This window comes from Tinamus guttatus, unplaced genomic scaffold (assembly GCF_059628265.1).
Source record: "Tinamus guttatus ecotype Peru unplaced genomic scaffold, ASM5962826v1 Tinamus_guttatus_pri_ptg000674l, whole genome shotgun sequence".
In the NCBI taxonomy this organism is placed as follows: Eukaryota; Metazoa; Chordata; class Aves; order Tinamiformes; family Tinamidae; genus Tinamus; species Tinamus guttatus.
In genome coordinates this window covers 1103372-1124309 of record NW_028289208.1, presented here as the reverse complement: position 1 = coordinate 1124309, position 20938 = coordinate 1103372, and the positions used below count along the sequence as shown (strand labels likewise).

Sequence of the window (20938 nt, the reverse complement as noted above, 5' to 3'; positions counted from 1 at the left end):
TGTCTGGTGCCTAAATACAATATCAAGTGCTTTGTCTGCCAGTAGATAAATCCAGTGGGATATTTAGCAGGCGTATAAAATTACTTTTGTTTGGAAGTAAGACTTCATATATGAGATGAAAGCAAAAACTCCCTCAACATTCTTAGCAGCTGCCAAGAGCCACTGTATAAAGAACAATGAAGAACAAGCTATAGCCAGAAAATATCCTTTAGCTGAATTGGATGCATCATTTTATATGTACCTTTGGGAGTGCTTTTCCATGTAGATAAATCAAGAGTGAAGTATATAGAAACATGTGGTTTTAGTTCTGTGTAGCTTTGGAAAAATAGAAAAAGCTCCTGTAACTGAGCTGTTAGGCTAGAGTCAGTGTGATCTTGGGATCTTGAGTTGCTTAATATTTTGTTTTGAAATGAATATACTTACAACTTGGTGTTGAAAGGACAGGTGTCTTCAGTACTCCAGACAGTCTTTCTCTAATTGGTTTAAAATTTTGGTAGGTGTCTTGAAGGTTTTGAGGTTTTTTTGTTGTTTGTTTTGTTTTTTATCCTTTTGCAGTGAGGGAGTATAAAAGTGAAAGATGTTACCCAGAATCTGTCTGTTTTTTGACAGGGAAAGCAGCAATTTATGCTTGGGGAGAACAAAAGCTGCTTACATTTGCCTGCAAGTCTACAAGCCAACTTTTTTATATTCAGCTACCACATGGAGCATATTTAGGATGTGCATTTACCTCTGTAAAGTCTCATGTGTGTTAAGGATAATTCATTACACTTTATGTAACTTAAATGGCATTTGAACAAATACATGAGAAGTTAGTCTTTTACTTATTACCTTGTAAGACTTTTTTTCTGTCTATTCCTGTCAGCTGGGCTCTTCATTTTTGCTTAATCGCCCTTTCCTCAATCTTGATTTACGACATCTGATATAAGAGAACAGAGTCACTTTGTCTTTATGTTATAATTATATGGCCTGTTGTAGATAATGTTGTGAATAGGGGCTACTCAGTTCTTTCAGCAGCAGAACACAAGGGGCATCTCGACAAAGTATTGGTGGTAAGTGTCTTCATAATTGAAAACATTCTGGTGTTTTTTTCTAAGTAATTTTAATGCAGAAAATGAGGTACCTTTTTGTATTAACAATAATAAAAAAAGCTCTGGCATCCACTGTAATCTGGTATATGAATCTTTGCATTTCTTGAATATATTTCAAATGCCAAATCCTGTTGCAAAAGGTGTCCACCAGGATGAACATACTAATTCAGAAAGCATAAATGTTGAAATTGAAACTCCTTCAACCAATATAGTACTTCATAGGAAACTAGTCAAATTATTTTATTCAGAAACTTGCTCTGCTGGAACAACTTCCAAAAGCATCTGAAGGTGCATAGTGACAGGTTCTGAGAAGAAGAAGTTATTGTTAAAGGTGTTATTTTATACTATTATAATATTTTTCTAAATGAGAAAGTTATTTTCCTTTTCTGTACTAATGCTGAAAACTTTAAGAAAAAGGGAAGAGGCAGCTTAAAATGATACTAAGATCCAAGCTGTCAAATTCTCTTTTTTTTCTTGATTTCCTACACTACACTGCTTCAAACTCTTAATTGCATAGTATGTAAAAACTGCAGGGGCTGAAGGGTAATGATAGATGACAGTATTTAATGTCATTAAAACTGCTAATTCTGTCAATTCTGTCTAGGCAGTTCTTTAATGGTATCTGTATCCTCTTAGTTCCCTGAGCAAATGGTTAATGTTTTTTAAGGTTATACAAAATGATTTTTATGAGTAGTCACATTTTTTTATTTTTCTTCTTTTGCTTCCCTCTGCAGCAATGTGATCATTTTTTGCCCTTAATGCTGTTAACATTCTCTGTATTAAAAATTAATAATTTGAGCTGACAGCAGAGTAGTTAGTGACATAAAATATCCATGCATGTCTGCTGATCTGTATTACTTCTCAAAACTTTTTGTAAAAACTTTTTTTTCTTTAGTCAGATGCAAATATGTTTTCAAAGGACAAAAATCAAGTCTATAATAAAGCTTACTGTGTGTTCTTGTGTTACCTGGAAAATTGCTTCTCTCCCTTCCCCTCATGCAGTCTAGATGGGATGGACCCATATAATGAGCTTTTATTAGGCTAAGGACTCTTTTCTCTTGCTTAATTATGTTCTATTGAATCTGTGGACTGGGTGTAGTATACTTACTTGATATTTTTTGAGCCCAGTGGAATTTAAAGTGAACAAAAAGTACATAAAATATAAGTCCACTAAGTATAAATAAGACACAGTATAAATATGCCAATTCAGGTGCAGTGATGATTGGTGCCAATACCAGCAAAAGGGAGATTAATGTCACTATGACTGGAATGACAATGGGTACCTGCAAGATAGAAAGCATAAAAATTCTTAGCAAATTCTTAAACTGTTTTTATTAATGTTATATGTGAAAGACATTCCATAACAAAAGCTAGTAGAAAGCTATTGTCATTGCATTTCTTTTCTTTCTTTGAAACATCTCTGGAATTAGATGAGGCAGTTGGAAGAAGCAAGAATATGGATAGGAAAAAAAGGCAAAATCAACATCCATTTGCCTATATTCCTAATAGTAGTGTAACACTGTACAGTTCGGTGACTGCAGGACTGGATTTGAGTGCAGTGAACCTTGGGGCTTATTTCAGATGCTCTTTCAGTATTAGTTCTCTGGCTGCAGATTTCCAGACCTTAGAATCTGCACCTACATTTCTGCCTGTGATCTGTAAAGTGAAAAACAGCACCGTCTGGCCCTTCCCCAGCCACCAAGAGCTTGTGTTGATGCGCCAGTGAAAAACTTGAGTAAAAAGTGGAGGCTCCAATGAATGGTTAGGTTTCCTGCTTCCCTTTTCCCATTTATTTATTCATTTTTAATCTAAAGATACAAGGTAAGATGGCTGCCTCACGTGCAAACTTTTAGGTTAAATGCATGCTTTGCATTTATGGAACTAGAGGAAAAAACAAATGTTGAACTTACCCTGATGGGTCTCTTGAGTTCTTTCCGTGTAAACCTCATAACAATGAGTGCAAATACAGTTAAACCATAAAATATCCAGACCGCGAAACTAAAATAGTTTATGAGAGTTTCAATGTCACCAGGGATAATATAAATAATAGCAATGGCTCCCTAAAATGAAAACAAAAATTAGTATAGCTATTATAAAAGAGGGTTGAACTTCACTGGTGTAGGTGTGGATGTATGTTTATAGTGTTCCCGAATGTGATCTGTGGGTGAGCCTCACTTACGCGTAGGTATGGATGTGTGTTTACGTTGCTATGTGATCTGTGCCTCCTTTTCTTTGCCTTTCAAATTTTGGGTGTGAGCCAATTGTAGCATCTTTAGTTGTAGTACCTGTATCCTGCTAAACGTGTTTTATTTAAGTCAAGCCACTTGCAAGTATGTGTGCATTAAAAGTATTAATGTTATGTTGATCTGTTTTGTTGTTGACTGACAATCTGCTCAACATAAGCAAGAGTTCATGCCTTGGGAAAGGGGGAAGTTAAGGTTATTATGGGCTGGGAGAGAAATTGATTTCTGAATTTTCCAAAATCGGAATTACTTTGTTTTATCCTGAAGACTAATAATAAATTATAAATAATTAACAAACAAGATATCGAAACATTTTCTACATTTAGTTTAAAATAAATATACTAAGGTGATTTTGTTTGCTTGTTTTTGTTAGGAGAAATATAAATGCATTCTTACAAGGAAGAAATAATAGTGATAACTTTCAACCACATCCTGGAGAATAAAGGTTTGCCCAGTATTAACAGTTCATTTAGTATTTGTTTTAATTTTGTTGTTGTGTTGTGAATAATTCTGGACTTTGAACTATATATCTTAAGTATATATTATTCTTTCCTAATACGTATTTGGAATTTTTTCTGTTTAGATATTCGTACATAGATCATAATCCTGCAGAGATACAGGGAGTTCTATATCAGCACTATGGTAAGCAAGTCTGAAAAGCATGTATCACTTCAGATTTGTTGTTGTCGTTGACAATTTTCTATACTTAGAATGCATACTTACATAAAATATGATAGCAGGTGCTGGTGTTAAACGCTTAACACTAATGTAAGATAGCACCTTTAGCATGTGCCCTTCACGACCTGCTACATAAACAAGTCTGACAAAACAAAAACAAGGTAATCTAGTTAGTGTGGTACTTAAAAGCTTAGCTGCCATTACTTTAAAAAGAAAAAAAAATCAGAAAATTTTAGTATTTTGAGTACTACTACTTTTCATATTTGTTTTAGTATGTGGCTACAATTGACTAGAATTTCTTGTGTGTACATTGGGCTTGCTTTGGAACACATTGGGTTTTAAGGAACAGCATAGCAATCAGCTGGAAACTGGATCTGTTTTTAGAATCATTAGTGTGTACATTTCTTTTCACCAAAAATATTTAGGAAAAATGTATTAGCTCCTCTTTTAACTGAGTATTTCCTTTTTAGCTTACTTCACATCAAAGCTCAGCAATCTTCTCTATCTTCTTATTTCAAAATAGTAGTTGGAAATGTTGGAACAATTGATCTTAAATAGCTTGTTTTCAATTCTGATCTTGACCATTGGTTATATAATCATGTTCTTACTGTTAAAATTTTTTTTCTTCTACTTTTGAGAGAGACTACTTCTACTACTTTTGAGAGACTTTTGCACCATGCATGCTCAGAGTTAAATTAGAAAATAAGGTCTCTGATTCTGAACTTGCATAGCCACTGCTTCCTTTTGAAGGTTAAACCAATAGAATTTGCAAGTTCTTTTTAACTAGTTTGCACATTTAGATTGGAAGAATGTATAAATCCATGTGTGTAGAGGTAGATAGATAAATGTACATATAGATATTTTTAGCTGTGTCTTTTTAAAAAATATATGTGTGTGTGTATATATATATATTTAGAATGGAAGCTTACCTGCCTGCAGTAAAACAGGTTCCATTGGCAGATCCAATTGTAGAAAAGGCAACAAAGAGAGGAACTAGCCAGGAGGCTGGATAAAGGACTCTATCCCCAAATGTCTGAGATATGGGATTAAAATGAGTTATTTTTACTACTAATAGACATCTTCAGTAATGCTGGAGGTTGTTAAAAACAAATACATAAATGCATAAGTAAATGCTTCACTTTTTATTATTAAATCTGTATGTGTTGTACATTTTGTTCTCCAAAAATACTTTGCTAAATGAACACCTGAGTTGATTCATGCATCACTTAAAAGGGGAATATTATTGTTTTGGTGTTTCAGATGCAGTATGTGTTGAAACCATTCATTGGAAGAGAGATTTTACTTGTACTGTTGCTGGAGATAAGTCAATGCTCAGTCTTTTACTAGATGCTTTATTACAAAAGAAAGCTTACCACAGCAACGGCCTGGGACTGCAGGAGTTCTGTTGAAGTCATTACGGTGAAATAGGAAATGTTCATCAGAACATAACAAACTGTAACCAAGGGGATTCCAATAATTATAGATAGTGGAAGATTTCTAAAGAATGCAAAAGTAATACAAAATCAGCATTACTATTTCAGTGGGAGCTTTAGGATAGTAAACAGGGTTCTAACTTTCTGTTCTCAATATGCTCCTTAGATAGATTTACAGTTTTTATTGCAGAGCCATGAAAATTGAGACAAAAAATAAAACACACAAGTGAAGAGATGCAAATAGCTCTTCCGTCTGCTACTGCTGAAAGCTTGGGAGTAACCATTGCTTTAAAAGGTAAGACAAGCATACTTGTATTAAACAAAACCTAAATGCTTGACTCATTACAAATACTGCTTTCCTAGATATTTTTACCTGTAAGGGTTTTTAAGCTCTTCCGTGATGTAATTAAGTTGATTCCTGGAAGGAAAGAAATCATACTGTTACTAGTAGTCAGATATTGAAATATTTTAAACTCAGGTTATTTCTGGTTGTGGTAATACTGCTACTTCAATTCTTTAAAAACAGAAGACTAGGTGAGGTCTTTGGTAAAGTGGCAAGGCTGAAACTATTTATTTTCATCCAGCTGTCAGCCTCTTGATTTACTATATGGCCCTTTTCCTCTGCCTTTGTAATTTGAAGTTTAAATGTCATCTAGAATTTGGCAGACATTTAACTGAAATTCATGAAGTTGCCTTTAAACTTTGTGTTTGAGTCCTCAATCAACATCACTAGCATATCTATTGCCAGAACTCAAGCAAGTCTGCAGACACTTCACGGTAATCTTGTAACTTGTATTGTCTATGAGGTGCACCTATGAGAACTATAAATTTCATGTCCTGTTTTTTGCTAGACTGTGTAGACCAGTTTGACCCCCCCTCCTTTTTTTAACACTCTTCCAGTTCCTCTAATATGTGTAGTAGTAGTTACAGTTCTGCAGGTTAGTTGCCAAATTTCAATGCCAGATAAATATTTCAAACAGCATCAGCTGTGGCTCCCTCCCACCCCAGGGTTCATTTAAGAGATTCTCAATAACAAGTCCGATGTTATTTTTTTCAGATCACATCTTTTTAGTACTACAGGGAGAGAATAAACCAGTTAAGATTGTTGAAGTGTGGCTGGTAACATTCAAAAAGATACCTTACCATCCATCGTATGCCCAGAGTCCATTATAAAATGCCAGAGAGATAGAACCAACAGAAACTTTACTGCCCTTGAAAGCATCTTTAAAATTATCAGTTTTTCCTGCAAGTAAAACAGACTGGTTATTGATCAGTGTTGAAATTATTATGTTTTTCTTAACCCTGGATAAAAAAAAAAAGAAAAAAAAAATTGAAACATCTTATTCTGAACGACTATTATTTACACTTTTTAACATTCTGATTTATAGTGTTGAACTCCCACTGGACATGCACACATACATCTGTATGTGCACACACAGAGAATGCTTTGTAACTTGAATTGTTTTTTCAGTCTCTGATCTTAAGAATTGAAAGCCCTTTGCAGAAGAAAATGCAGTGGTCTTAGCACAAAATCTAGCACTAAAATAGTGATTAAAAAAATAGCATTGTTCATGTGGTATTTCTGTCGGTGAAAGACCTTCTAAATAATCAGAGCAGAAACTAAAGTAACTGTTGCAACTTATTGTGTGTTTAATTACCTTGTGCAAGAAGAACAATTCCACTTACAATAATGATTGTGACAATGATCATTTTAGCAGCTGTGAGAAAGTTCTGAAGGTAGCTTCCCAGCTTCACACTCAGTGAATTCACTGTTGTAATTATCACTATAAGTAATAAATTCACATTTCTCACATTAGTTTGTCATAATTTAAACAAATCTTGCATTTAAAACCTTTTTTCCTTATTTACTGCACTGCTTTTTGCTTCCAGTCTGTTAATAATTACTCTTACAATATTTTTACCAAACTGACTTTGGAGAACTTGGAAAAAGTAGTGAGGAAAAACCTTTTCTAAAAGACATACATGCTTTGAGAATAATTTAAGCAGGACAAAAAAAGGGGCTAATGGTAAATATAGGAATTACAGAAATAACATCTCCACACCCGTAGCTTTTTCTGCTACAGGGAAGCATTTATCATGTGTTTGTGTTATTCTTAGTAAAATAAATACAGGCTAAATACAACCAGTTTTGAAATGTATGGTTTTTATATGTTGCTGAGCTGGCTATTATGGGGAAGACTCACTGTATTGTATTAGGAAGCTTCCTGACTTTTTCACTCTAAGGCTGCATATTGATATTGTCATAATGATTCATTCACAGAAGTCTCGTATACTGAAATGCATTTACTGGTGGAACTAAACAGAAATTACTCTGCAATTAGTGAACTTGTTGCTTCTTATAAAGCAGTGTAAATCTTACCAATGGCAGCTGCTGCAAGGCATTTGATGACAACTTGGGGTGGATCACAGCCAGGGTAAAAAGGAGCTGATGCATATTCCGCAAAGCTGAGACAAATGATTGCGAAAGAGCTGGGTTTTGTGACCAGTAGGCTGGTCCAAGAAAACAGGTATGCTGGAATCGGGCCAAATGCCTCCATAAGGTAAGGATATTCTCCCCCAGATTTTGTAATCATTGTGCCAAGCTCGGCAAAACAAAGTGCACCTGAACAACAAGAAACACAGTAATTACTGGTTATTTAGTTTATACGCTTTTTTAAAGAAACATCCAAATGACAATTGTGCAGTTGGAATCACAAAAGGGGGAAGAAAAAAGAAAAAAAGATCTTGCTGCACCATAATCAAAGTCAAATGTCTACAAAAGTCTGCTCAAAAGAGCAATGGCATTTTTGAATTTATTACTGTAGCTGGCATCTTGTCAAAGTGCTGTGTACCTGACATGATGCATAAAGAACTTCTTGTTTTATTTTCTGAAGTACTTGAAGAGGCTACTTAGCTGTAAATTTTAAGGTACTACAGTGGCTTGTACTTGAAAAGGTTTATGCAATTATATAGGTGGGAAACCAGCAGAAGTCTAGCCCACTGCTAGTAAATTTTGTACTATTTTGCCAGTGATTTAAGTGGAAATACATTCTATTTATTACGGTCAGCAGATGGAATAGTAAAACTAAAACCTCGTTCACAAATTAAATGAAAAAGAGCTTTACTATTTCAGAATTGAATTTATCTTCTATAAACAGCATTATGTATCTTAAATTTTTGTCTAAGCATTGTGTTGTTAGTGTATGATGGATTTGGGTCTCGGTACCATTATGTAATTTGTGAAATCAGAATGGTACATAAAAATGGCAAAAACAAAAACTTAAAGATTCAAAATCATTGCTGATTTTTTTTTATTATTATTATTTTTATTTTTATTTACCTAATGTTGCAAGAACTCCACAGGCTGCCCAGATGGTTAAACAAGGACCCACAGTTCCAACATTGGCAAGTACTGATTTTGGAGAAATAAAGATACCTGAGCCAATAATTGTACCAACAATCATACAGATTCCACTGATCAGGCCCACCTTTAAATAAAAGGAGACATTTTGATAATATGTAATAATTTAATAATTACTTTTGATTTAACGTAATGAGAGTAGTTGTCATTACAGATTCTCTTTCAGGCTTTCACATATAACTTCCACTAATAGATTAAACTGTTCTTCTTCCAGTATCATATTCTATGGCACAGTTACTTGAACTTCCCCTGCTTGAATGTATAGCTTGATTAAACCGTCTTTTGGATTACTTGGGTCTCAAAGGTAAGTTTGTACAGTGGAAATACCCTTCCATCAGTGCCAAATGGGGCATAAGTGCAATTTCTGTAAGATGATGCATGTGCACAGGCACTGCCCCTGCTGCCTCCCGCCTCAGCCCCATGCACCCGCGCACAGAGGAAAAGGGAGAAATGAAAAACTTTGCCTGTTTCTGTAGGTTCATAGTTTGGGGTTCATTGCTCTGGACAGATTGTCCATCCTCTTCTCTGGTCTCCTTGCCTTTTCTTTTCCTCACGTTTTCTTCATCCATTTGGGTTATTCGTTGAAATCTCTAAGAAAAAGAAAACCAAATTTCAGCTAGCTTATTTTGTTGGTGTTTTTGAAGGTTTGCTGATATATATGGCCCGTAACAAACAGTATGTTTTAGTATTACCAGAAGGTTGAAAGATGAATTGCAGAGGACCTGCACCTATCCTACTTACTTGAGATTTAAGCTGAAGAGGAGTAGTCTCTTGTTTACTTCATCAATCAGATGTGTGTAGATATTCCTGATGTACACCTAGTATTGATTCTGTGTATCAGGTTGCATTCATTGCAGAAAAACTTGCTAGGTTCGTTTACCAAGGCTGCTTTTAAACCCTCAGGCACAGGGGGTCCCAACAGATCTAATCTTTCTCCCAGAAAATGGTTTGTTTTCTTAATCAGGAGGCAATCTGTCTGATCTTGACTAAAGTAGGCCTCATCTCAATTCTTTGGAGATGCAAGTATCTGTTAGACCAAGTGTCATCTCCTGTAGCAGACTAATTAACAGCTCCTTGTAGCAGAAATGGGTATCACTCTTCCCAGTGTTGACTCAAGCTGAATCTCTACTCAACTTTGCATTCCAATTCTAACTGAAATGCAAAAGACGTTTGAAATTTAAATTCAGACTTCTGAATTCTCTTTTTGTCCTCAGCCCGTTGCTTGTTTCCCACAATCCTGGAATAAAGTACAGCTTGAGATAGTGAGGGAAGTTCAATTTAGTTCAGGTTAGTTCCCAGTTCTGATTCATTCAGAAGCCTCCTCTCTGCTCAGATGCTGTTCTTATGTTTCCTAGAATCAGAATATTGAAGATCCTTTTTGCAGTTACAGACAGTCACTGAGGAATGCTTTGTATTTAAGCAACTTCAGAAGCATTTAATAACTCAGCTTTAGTATGGCATTTTAAGTTAACAGGACATTTACCTTATCTTTAGAAATGTTTAGTCTATAAACACAACTGGTTTATGTTTTGTATTAAAGAGGGAAAAATCCATCGTGATTCAATAGAAATTTGTGCATATAAGGAATGCAGGGCTTGGGTCACTGAATTCTGCTAAAGCTTGGTGCCCAGCTTCTCTCCCAAAAATTCTCTATTCAGAATGTTTTAATCATTATCTTTCAGCAATTCGTACTTTTACTTACCTTGTTTGTTTATTTTGTTTGGTGCAAATCAGGATCCAGGAATCTTTGTACAGTGTATTTCTTTATTTCTCCATCCAGGTTTACCAGGCAGTTAGACAGTAAGACATGACCATGTCTGAAGCCAGAATACGCAGAAGCAACTTAAGTACAGAGGTTATAAAAGGTAATTATTAAACCCATTCTCAGTCAAGAAGCTTTGAGATAGGAACCACAGGTAAACCAACAGTCCAATTAGTTTATCTTTAAAAAAAAAAAAAAAAAGGCTTTTTTCCATTTGTGAGAATGTTTATCCAGAACCTAAGTATTATATTACAAGTGAGAGTGAACCTTAATTTGAAGAATTTATTCTGATGATTTTATGTTGCATTATTTCACATTCAGAATGGGAAGATATCTTGTGGGAAGATAACCTTGAAGAAACTACTGCATTGTTGTGGATGCATTAAAGAAGCTATCCAGATTTTAGTTGCATCCTATAGAAATAGCTGGTTTGTTTTTATGTTAAGAATGTAGAGAACTGTGAGCCGAAATCCTTGGCTTTGTTTTACATTAACCTGAAAGCGGCTGAGTAGGCGGGCTGTGTGCCCTCTACTTGCAGTTTCAATTGATTTTTCAGTTTTGTAGTGTTTAAAATCTTGCTTCAATGAAAAATGTCACCCTCTCTTTTTATAGCGTTGTGTATGTATATCTGTAGTGTTATCCTGAATGCTTCAGACTTCATTCATTCTTGGGAGTCATCTCTAAAATACTTAACAAATAGATGCCGTAGCCTGACAAGAGCCTTCCCTGCTCAGCAGACACCTGAAAACGTGCTCATGCACCTTGCTTGCTGTTAGTGCTCACGTAACATTCTAAACAGCCTTAAAAAGCAAAATCCACCTCTTAACTTTCCTGAACTCATCCATTTTAACTTTTCTTGTGCGAAAAATGTTACTGCCATCTGAATAATGGTTAGTCAGAAGTTTTTATTTTCCTACAGATAAAGGAAAAGAATACAGGATGCTAAAATGATAGTCTTATTTAAAGCATACTAAAAAGTAAAGTATTAAGTTTTTTCCTTTTTCTCTGACTCTTTGACAAGGGCTTTAGAATCAGAAATCAACTGTGGATATTTATAGAGTTTAGTATCATAAATGCTATATTTTTTATATATCTTACAGTCTCTAGGCCTGATTGTTTTGATGGTAGAAAGTTACAATTTTGTGATCACTCCTGTGATTTTTACTGAAGTGTCACAGATGCTATTACAATAGCTAATACAAAAAAGAAAATGTGAGGTGGGGAAAAAAGCATTGCAACTTCTTAGGTAACATTGGTGAAAAGGTAATGGGCTGTGTCATTTTTAATTTTGTATTAAGGAAGGTTTTGCATAGGAATTTTCTTAGATTAAGAAGAAAAATCTAAAATCTTTAGAGATGAGGGTTCATGTAATCTAGGATGCCTACAGTGATTTAGACAAGCTACAGTGATGAGTTTTTTGAGTGTTCCTCTAAATATAGGTGTTAGATCTCTGCCACTGGTTTGACCTCAACTAGCCCATTTCCTTATAGAAAAGTGTATTCATTTCTTGTCTAGTTTTGTTTTAGGGGTTAATCTTCTTGGGATGCTATAAGCTTGTTAAAGGATTTGCACTTCTACCAGCAATCCATCCTTTCCTAAGCCACTTAAGCAAAAGGTAAACAATGAGTTCAAGGATTCCCCTGCTGTGTTTTTGGTGAACAAGGGAATTCATGTTTCACAGCTGTGGAAGAATTCTCTCCTCTCAAATATATAGGTGGAGATCAAGGAGTTCAAATTCCAACGGGCTGCAGAAACAAACATTCTGTAGGTTGGTCCTGTCTAAGCAGTGTTAGTTTAAACCTTTTCAAATGTTATTTACCAATTAAATCATAAAAAGTAATTTTCAACTTTAATTCAGGAAATAACTAAGATGCTGTATAAATACAGCTTTTATTAGCATTAGTCACTAATAATAAAGGTTAATGTTTGTTAAGGTTGGTATTTATTGCTTGCTGTAATGCATGTATTCTGCTTTGCATTAACAAAACTTAAGCAAATTGTAACAACTCTTCGAACTTGTAGATTTTATTTCTAGTCTGAAGAATGTGTCTCAAAATGGGCACTTTCCATCCTAATCTTGCCACTTAACAGATGACTTAATTTTAACTGAGAGGATAACTTGTTTATTTGCACTTGGTCTACTCTGAATGCTAACAGTAATAGACAAGCGTTATGAAATTGTTTCTCTGCTGAGGTGGAATATGAGAACATAATCATCTTGAATAGCTGTACAAATTAGGTCATGGTTATAGCTTGCAAGATCTCTGACATCTTGTGGGCATTCAGTAGGAAAGATGGGGTAGCAATATAGCTCTAAATGTCCATAGCGTATGTTCTTCAGATACCTGCATTTATTTTCCTAGTTAAATTTTGGTTAAAATGTTGCCCCCTTAACAACAACAATAAACTAAAAAAAAAAAAAAAAAAAAAAAAAAGAGGAGGGAGGAATAAGGCTGTGGAAACATTCTCAGAGCTTGGGTAAAGTGTATATCATAGGAGGAATATAATGGATGTAGTTTCTTGTTTGATACACTTGTTCTTGCTGTAGCAAAGGCTCTCTTCCATGTTTGTTTTCATTCTTAAAGACACCATTTTACTAGTGTTATATTGACCACATGGGATGCTTAAAACATTACAACATGAATCTGCCAAGGCAACATTTCAAAGCAAGCAAGCAAAAAAAAAAAAAAAAATTTGCATTTTTACCAGTAGTTTTTTTTAGGTATCTTGCAGAATTAAGCAGTACATTTGTTAAAGGCTTTCTGCTCTGTTACAAAATAGGTAAATAAAGATGAGCAACATCTTTTTAGAGCAAGTAAAATGCTTAGAAGGTGTTACAACACAGTAAAGATAGTTTAAGACTAGCTGGAAGCAGTATCTCCTGAGTGTTATGTAATTGCTTATATAAATTTGAGTGTGGTGGTGTTTTATATTCTTTGGGGCCTGGGGATTTTTCATTTTTGTTAGTCTGATCCTCTTCTGATGCAGCCTTGCAGGATGGAGCTTTTCTTGCCAGCAGAATTTCTGGTAAATTTCAAAATAAGAGTTTAAAAGTTCTTGTACATAATGAAGTTTTTTATGAATCTGTGCTGCAATTCAGAATGTATTTAACCACCAACACCAATAAGTAGTAACGTATATTCTGTTTAGGAACTAAAATTATTTTCTGACATTTTGAGTATTTAACTTTTGAATTTAATTTTAAATTTACCAGTGCCAAATGCTTGATACTTAAATAAGATTAAAGTGCTACCATAGTATTTCAGCGCATGTAAACATGCTGAAATTAATTTAGCTGCAGAAAGAAAGAGCTAAAGAAACCTGGAGATGCTCAGCTTTTTAGAAACCACATTTTTACAAGTGAGGCCTTCAAAGTGCATCTGCTCTTTTAGATTTAAGCTGACGAATACCGTAGAAATTTTGTTGTATGTAATGCTGTTAGATTTGCAGGGTAGGATAAATGTTCAGAGCTCCTCTAAATGGAAGAATTGTGTCTGTCTATTTGGGGAGTTGCAGTCCCAGAGGAAAAGCTTGTAGAGCTCCTGCCAGTGCAGCAGCATTAAATTTTCATGGTTAAAAAACTGAGGAGTCTTTTCTCTTTGAGCTGATGAAGAGGAGTGTTCTGGCTAGAAAGTCACAGCATTCTCCTAGCTTAAAAACAAAAGAGGAGAAAAAGAAAATACCTCTTTTAAAATGACTGTCGCATATGTACAGTTATTCCAGGTATTCTTTGCTCTTGTTACATTGTTTACAAGATGTTTTCTGGTAATCATTACAAAAACACATAAAATATCTTCTCTTTCACCTTGATTTTCATGATAGGCATTTTAGAGCATCTGCAATCAACTCTGTAGATAATTTCTCTTATCTCTCTTTTTTTTTTTTGTTAAGCTAGAATTAGAGAAAACTGCTGACCCTCAATTCACAGTTCATTGTAGGACATCTAGTGTTTCTGAATAACAGAATCTTCCTGCTGTCTATGCAATAACTGAAGCTCAAAGTATGCGGCATTCTGCTCCAACAACACCCTAAGAGGTAATGCCAAGGTACTTTAACAGCAGTTGCAAAATACACCTGAATTACTGAGTTAATTCCAGAGTTCCCTTTCATTTCTCTTTCCTCTTCTTTTTCTGTTTCTCAGTTTCAAGTCACTCTCAATATATGCTGTAAATTGAATGATAAAACTAATTAGAACAAGTACATTTGTAACAATTCTAAATTGTTTTTCTGTTTCCTGATACGAGTTGAAACCCTTCCCCTGTTTTTAGGTTGTTTTGTGAAAGGAAGCTGTAACAGAATCTCATTGGTTCAGCTTACAGACTGGGAAATACTGTAAAAGGAGGAATCTGCCAAAAATTACCCTTTCATTGATGGTTGAATTAGAATTGTTGCAAATGTCAAATGAATAATGGAAAAAGGACAGATTGGCATGGATAAAGTTTTTGTAGCAGAATGAAACAATGAAATGCAGATGCATGATGGGAGAAGACATTCAATATTTCACCAAAAATGAATGATTATTATCACTGTGTTTTGTGAAAAAGATTAATACACTGTTACATGCGAATAGGAGTGGACTCTGCAAACACACACACACACACATACACACACACACACAAAAAATATTTATCTTTTGCCAGTTAGGGCTTCTAGTGGTAAACTGGGTTTAGTTTTGTACAAAAGTCAGCATTGTTTTAGCTACTTGAAACTTCTAGTTGGGAATACTCTGCTGGGTAGTAAGAGTGATCCCTGGTTTGCAAAGCTTGCGATCCAAAACTGTTAGATTGAAGCACTTTAGCTTAAAGAATACACTGAGTGGGTCCCTGGAGAAGATCAGTTGGACAAAAAAGGAAGTAATCATTTCTCCCTGTCCATGGTGGATAAGACTAAGAGTTCTTGCACCTGAATTGAAACAAGAAGTATTTAAGATAAACGCTTACGAGAACCATCCCAGTGGTAGGAATGGCAAAGACCTAGACTCTGACCAAAGGCATTAAAGAAATTCTATTGCAGAATGTGTTTAATGAAGAATTAAACTAACCCCAGCCAGCAGTGGCCCAGTTAATCCTCCTTCCGGAGACATTTTTCTGTGGTTCTAGAGCCTGCGCTGGAAACGACACCAAGTGTGAGAGTGGTTGAAACTCCTGCTGTGTCAGTGCTGCCTGATGAAGCTTCAGAGGTTCCCGGGCTGAATCAGGGCAAATTTGCTTGCTGGTGAGCCAGTGAGTGCAGAAAATATCTCTAAAGGTTTAAGTTCAGGCTTGTGGATATTGAGCAGGTTTCACAGCATGTGCTTTGGTATGTACAAAGTGATTTCTATGCAAATTATGCCAGCTGGAGAGAGAAAAACAGACCTTAGTTTGTCTATTTGGTTACTGCAGGTTCTGGGGTTCTCAATGGTTTATAATATCCATGTAATGATAATACTTAAAATTTAGGAAAAAATTACATGAATGTGCTGTGTAGCCTCTTATCAGCTTCAGGATTTTGACTTTCCGTAGCGGTTTATTTTTGAGCTTTTTTGTTTGCTTTTTCTTCAGAGTTCAAAAGATTTTTGCCTTTGATACTTCTTCCCAATGCAATATCCTTTTGGGAACTTCATCCCATTAGCTTAAAGGGACTTGGTTCAAAGATTACTTCAAGTAATTTACTTTGATCCTTGATGTTAACAGAAATGTGAAGAATGATTACAAATTTTGTCTTCCTTAGTTCTCACATGCTAATTAGAAATCTGTAACTTTGTGTTTTCCTGAAGCTCCCTCCAAAGCTGAACCTACCCTGAATCACAGAATCCTTAAGGTTGGAAGGGACCTCTAGGGATCATCTAGTCCAACCCCTGCACACGCAGGGTCACCCAGAGCACATGGCACAGGACTGTGTCTAGGCGGCCCTTGGAGATGTCCAAGACGGAGACTCCACAGCCTCTCTGGGCAGCCTGTTCCCGTGCTCCGTCCCCCTCACTGCTAATATGTTTTTCCTTAAGTTACTTGCTTGTGCTTTAGTGTCTTTGCACTTAATATTATCAGTGGAAAAAGAACTAACTTATCAATAGATAGTATTGTATAATTTTAGGTTGTTAAAGTAATAAATCATCAGGTTGAGAATCCTATTTCGCTCTGTGGTAAAAAGGTAAGATAACCAGACACTGGTAGTTAATTAAGTCATGTGTAGTTCTAATCTCTTCCAATTTCATAATTCTTCTAAGAATTATGTATAGTACAGTGTGTGATTTGTTTGCTTTTCACTGTTACCTACTTGTTTATTTAACTACTTGCTCTGCTGAAATAAGATGTTTGCAGAGTTTTCTATACTGCTGGTACAAGGCAGTTGATAGCTTCTAAGAGGTGCTAGCAGGATTTTTCCCACATATCAGTTATGGCCTGATAAATAACATAAATGAAAAGGGGATGAGTAGCAGGTGTCAGGTGCTCTGTGAGCACGTTCTCCCCAGGTAAAAGTGCATCATCCTCTCGTCACCAAGCAAGTTCAGTGTGCAAAGACAGTAAGCTCAGATTGCAAACAGCTCCTTCTTGATGTTGTAACTCTTACTCGTTTTCTGTGCTTTCTTGTGCTCATTTTCTCAGACTAGAAACTGTTCATATCTTGTAAGCTTATCATGTTGTAAAGAGAGAACCTGAGTGTACTGGGAAGTAATGGACTCGATCTTAAAGACCATTTAATGAATTACGATTACAGTTACTCAGGATCATTACAGTAGACTCGTCATTTTTATGCACTGTGCAACTAGCCATCCTGCTTTGATATCTCATTGCCCAAGCAGTCGACATTAGGAAAGTGCTGGTTTTCCTCGGAGCTCCAGCTGCGGTTGACGTTAATGCCTTAATGATATTTTTGTGTCGTTTGAACAGCGAGTGGTTGGGGGCACTGCATTCTGTCATTGCATTTCATTGCTGCATTTGGAAAGGCTCAGGAATTAATGTGAGCAAAATTTTACTGGACACTTTTCCATTTATAACCCCCGTTTTTAAATAGTACATGACTACATACCGATTTAAGTGTCATGATAAGTCCAAAGTGTTCGTGCTTGTTAAGCACATCTTGTGCTAGCATTAAGAGTTTCTTACTTATCTTGGGTGGCGTTTTCAGGTAACTGACTCCTGTACTGTTGGGGGAAGGGAGGGATTAATTAAAAATGCATGACATTTTTGAGCATTTTTGTGAAGTAGAGGTACTAATAAAGCAGTGTTGAATCCATATGTTTTTTACCACTTAAATAATACAATGAAAGTACTCCTAAATTGTACATTTTACAATTCCTTGTTTTCAGAATTCTGAAGCTAGGAAGACCTAGTAAATACTGAAACAGAAAGTATCTCTTAACTGAGTTTTAGTGCTTCGTTTTCATTTTTTAGTACTCAAAAAAGTGTGGTTTCTTTTAGTTTTCTTTTTGATCAGTTAAGCACAAAAATGGTAGTACGCTTAAACACTAGATAGCTATCTTCTAGATAGCTTTTGAGACGTGATTCTGTTTATTTTTTTAGTAGTAGTATTGCTTACAAGCTAATCTTAACACCTGTTATCAACTTTTTCTTCTGGATTTATATACCAATTTTAGATGTTCTATGACTGTTTTAATGAATAAATTAGTATTTGTGTTTTTTTTAAAGGATATAGTTATGTGTAACACCTGTCTTATACTTTTTCTAATACTAAGTGGTCTGTCAAAAATGTTATTTAGTGTACTTTTTCTACATAGAAAAATACTGGAAGTGTTTTAAAGGAAGTGTTTTAAAATGCAAGATGAAAAACGTGGAGCCTAATATTTATTTTTTATCTGAAAGAAAGTTAGGGGGAAGTCAGCTCTTTGGCTGTAGGCAGAGAAGAAAATGTGTTTCTCCTAACTCTCAGAAGGAAATGGAAAATAGTACTGTCAATCATTAATTCTATTTTTATAATACTTCACATGGTTGGAAATGTGTTTACTTTTGTTAATCTGAAACAATTCAGCATTTTACTTTCTAGAATGGCCAAATGGGAGATTTTAGTAAGCAAAAAAGAAAGGTTGAGCCACAAAAGGAAGACTTCATCCCTGTTTTCCCTCAATTTCCTTGCAAGTGCTATGCAAACAGAGTATGGATAACGTCCTAGTGATTTTGTTAAATGCTATCTTAAAGTTTAACACAGTGTTCTAATGATATGCAAATAAGGAAGCACGTGTAGCATTTCTGAGCGTGTTCAGTGTTAAAGTTCCCTTGTCAAGGTTCCTCTGAATCTGCTCTAAAAAGAGCTGTGAAAACAGAGTGGATGTAGAAGAAATGTAAGATAAAAATTTCCAATTTACTCTAGCTGGAGGAAGAGTGAAGCTAATATTGAGTGAATTTTTGAAAATCTCATTTCTGTTTCCAAGGATTTATGCACAAAAAGTTTTCCCTGCATATTTTTTTCTGTCTTGAAAATCCTGAGACCTATTCAAAAGGACAGTTAAGAACAGATACGTAAACCATTTTCATACGTAGATCCCGGGTTGCATTTGCACATCAGAAAGATACCAAGCTTAAAAATGAAGTCTATGTCATATTTTCAAATTTGATGTTGAAAACCATGAAAAACAATATGGGTACAACTGTGTTTCCCTGATGTTCTTTCAGGTTTACTGCCTCGGTATACATGGAAGCTGTAAATATTAAGATGGCGCTTGATGGAAACGGGCTGTAAGTGTCTATATTGTCTGCATGTGAGTTACCTTTTTATAGGTATTTCGGACCTCCCATTTCAGATTTAGTTGGGAGGATGACAGGAGGCAGGACTGGCTTAGCTAGAGGACTCGGTATACAAAATGAAAACAAAAAAGACACCCTGCACATATTGTTTGAATGGAAAGTGGTTTCTGATGTTTTATTTGCTGTTGTGAGGTGCTGAGTTCTAAAGTGATGAAGTTAAACCCAGGAGCACTAAATGAGTTAAAAGATCTGCTACTCATTAAGTACCTGGGAGAGGACAGTTCCAACTGTCCAACAGTTCCAATAGTTCCAACATTGTTAGAAAAAGTTTTCATGTGGCTGGTTGAAGATTTATTGTTCCTGAGCTAGTAAGACTGTTACACCTGTTTTATTCCCAGATCAGGAAATCAAAATGTGTGTTAAGCATGCACTGATTTCACAAGTGACATGTATTTATGACTTAGCTACGTTAGTGTTTTGTTTTGTCTTGTCTCCTATCAAGGTGAAACTTGAGTGCATTCCAGGTAAAACCCTGGATTTTGCAACTGCTGTGAGGTTTTGTAGATTCTTTGACTTTCCCCTGAATTGAGGAAGGTTGCTATAAAAGTACTTACACACAAACAGTTATTAAAAATGGTCACGTGGGGCAAGGTACTCTCTCCACCCTCAGCTCTGTAATACTGTTGTGCTGATTCATGACTGTGCTGGGAGGGGAACTGCCTCAGGAGAGCAGTAAACTTTCTAGTCCCCACCAGTAAGAGTATATAGTGGAATTTAAACTGTATTTTCTGCTCTCTTTTTGTTAACTTTTATCAAAGCAAAGGAGATGCTTCATTATTTCTAATATTATACAGCTGCTGTAGTGTTATAGATACTTTTATAACAATGTTTTTTCTGCTACTATTTACTTTGTGTTGTGGAAACAAAGCAACAATCAAAAAGCTGATTCAACAAATGAAAAGTTAACTCCAAAAAAAGCCCTTTATTTCATACTGATACATACTACTTCAACATTGAGATGCAATATTGTGCAAAATCATTGGTTATAACAGATACACATTGTGTTAATCTGAAGGCTGGCACTGCTGCAGGAAATGCCATGGGGAATTAAAAACAACCTTTCAGGTTTCCGGCAACGCAGTTGAATCTGAAGAGGGAAGGCCCCCTCAGTCTGGAGGGCTGCGTAATCTGCTGCCATCTTGTCCTGCGGTAGAGAACATGCTGACCGTTGCGCTCCCGTAAGTCTGCTTGCTGGACAGTTGTGCATTCAGCCAGCACCAGCTGTCATTAAGGCACTTGGTTTCAGGGAAGATCAAACTGAAACGTTTTTGTCCTGTTACACTATCAAAATTTTCCTCTATCCCTAAAACGGTAAGAAGAGGTTTTGGCAGGTAAGCCCATGTGAGGGTATTCTTGCATCACAGGCTGTCATGATACTTCATCACCAGCAAAGAACAAAGGACAGATTGTTGTGGTGGTGTTGTTTTCCCCTCAAAATTTCATCACACTTTGGTCATACTTTATTTGATAATTTTCTTGGATTTCTTGATATTAGGCCTTAGAATTCAGATATATAAGAGACTTTTGAAGAGAGTACATGCCATTCCATTGCATTTGTGGTGTTGAGAAAAC

General features: G+C 35.7%; 1 protein-coding gene across 1 annotated transcript; it reads right to left on the bottom strand.

The window, feature by feature from the left end:
• Nucleotides 1-1233: 1233 nt before the first annotated feature.
• On the bottom strand, nucleotides 1234-10874 carry SLC7A9 (solute carrier family 7 member 9). The gene is made up of 13 exons (XM_010213984.2): nucleotides 10566-10874; nucleotides 9328-9453; nucleotides 8783-8930; nucleotides 7823-8065; nucleotides 7101-7226; nucleotides 6586-6685; nucleotides 5816-5860; nucleotides 5383-5506; nucleotides 4939-5042; nucleotides 4055-4151; nucleotides 2999-3148; nucleotides 2197-2371; nucleotides 1234-1393 (listed from the first exon to the last, which is right to left on the bottom strand). The coding sequence occupies exons 2-13, from the start codon at nucleotides 9430-9432 to the stop codon at nucleotides 1329-1331; spliced, it is 1482 nt and encodes a 493-aa protein (XP_010212286.1). The 5' UTR covers nucleotides 9433-9453; nucleotides 10566-10874; the 3' UTR covers nucleotides 1234-1328.
• Between the last annotated feature and the right edge of the window lie 10064 nt (nucleotides 10875-20938).

Coding starts and splice junctions, on each gene's coding strand:
- SLC7A9 (XM_010213984.2), bottom strand. CDS start 9,432: ATGGATGAAGAAAACGTGAGGAAAAGAAAAGGCAAGGAGACCAGAGAA. Junction 8,066..8,782: donor TGGAGTTCTTGCAACATTAG/GTAAATAAAAAT, acceptor CTTGTTGTTCAG/GTGCACTTTGTTTTGCCGAG. Junction 4,152..4,938: donor ACCTGTTTTACTGCAGGCAG/GTAAGCTTCCAT, acceptor TTGTTTTGTCAG/ACTTGTTTATGTAGCAGGTC.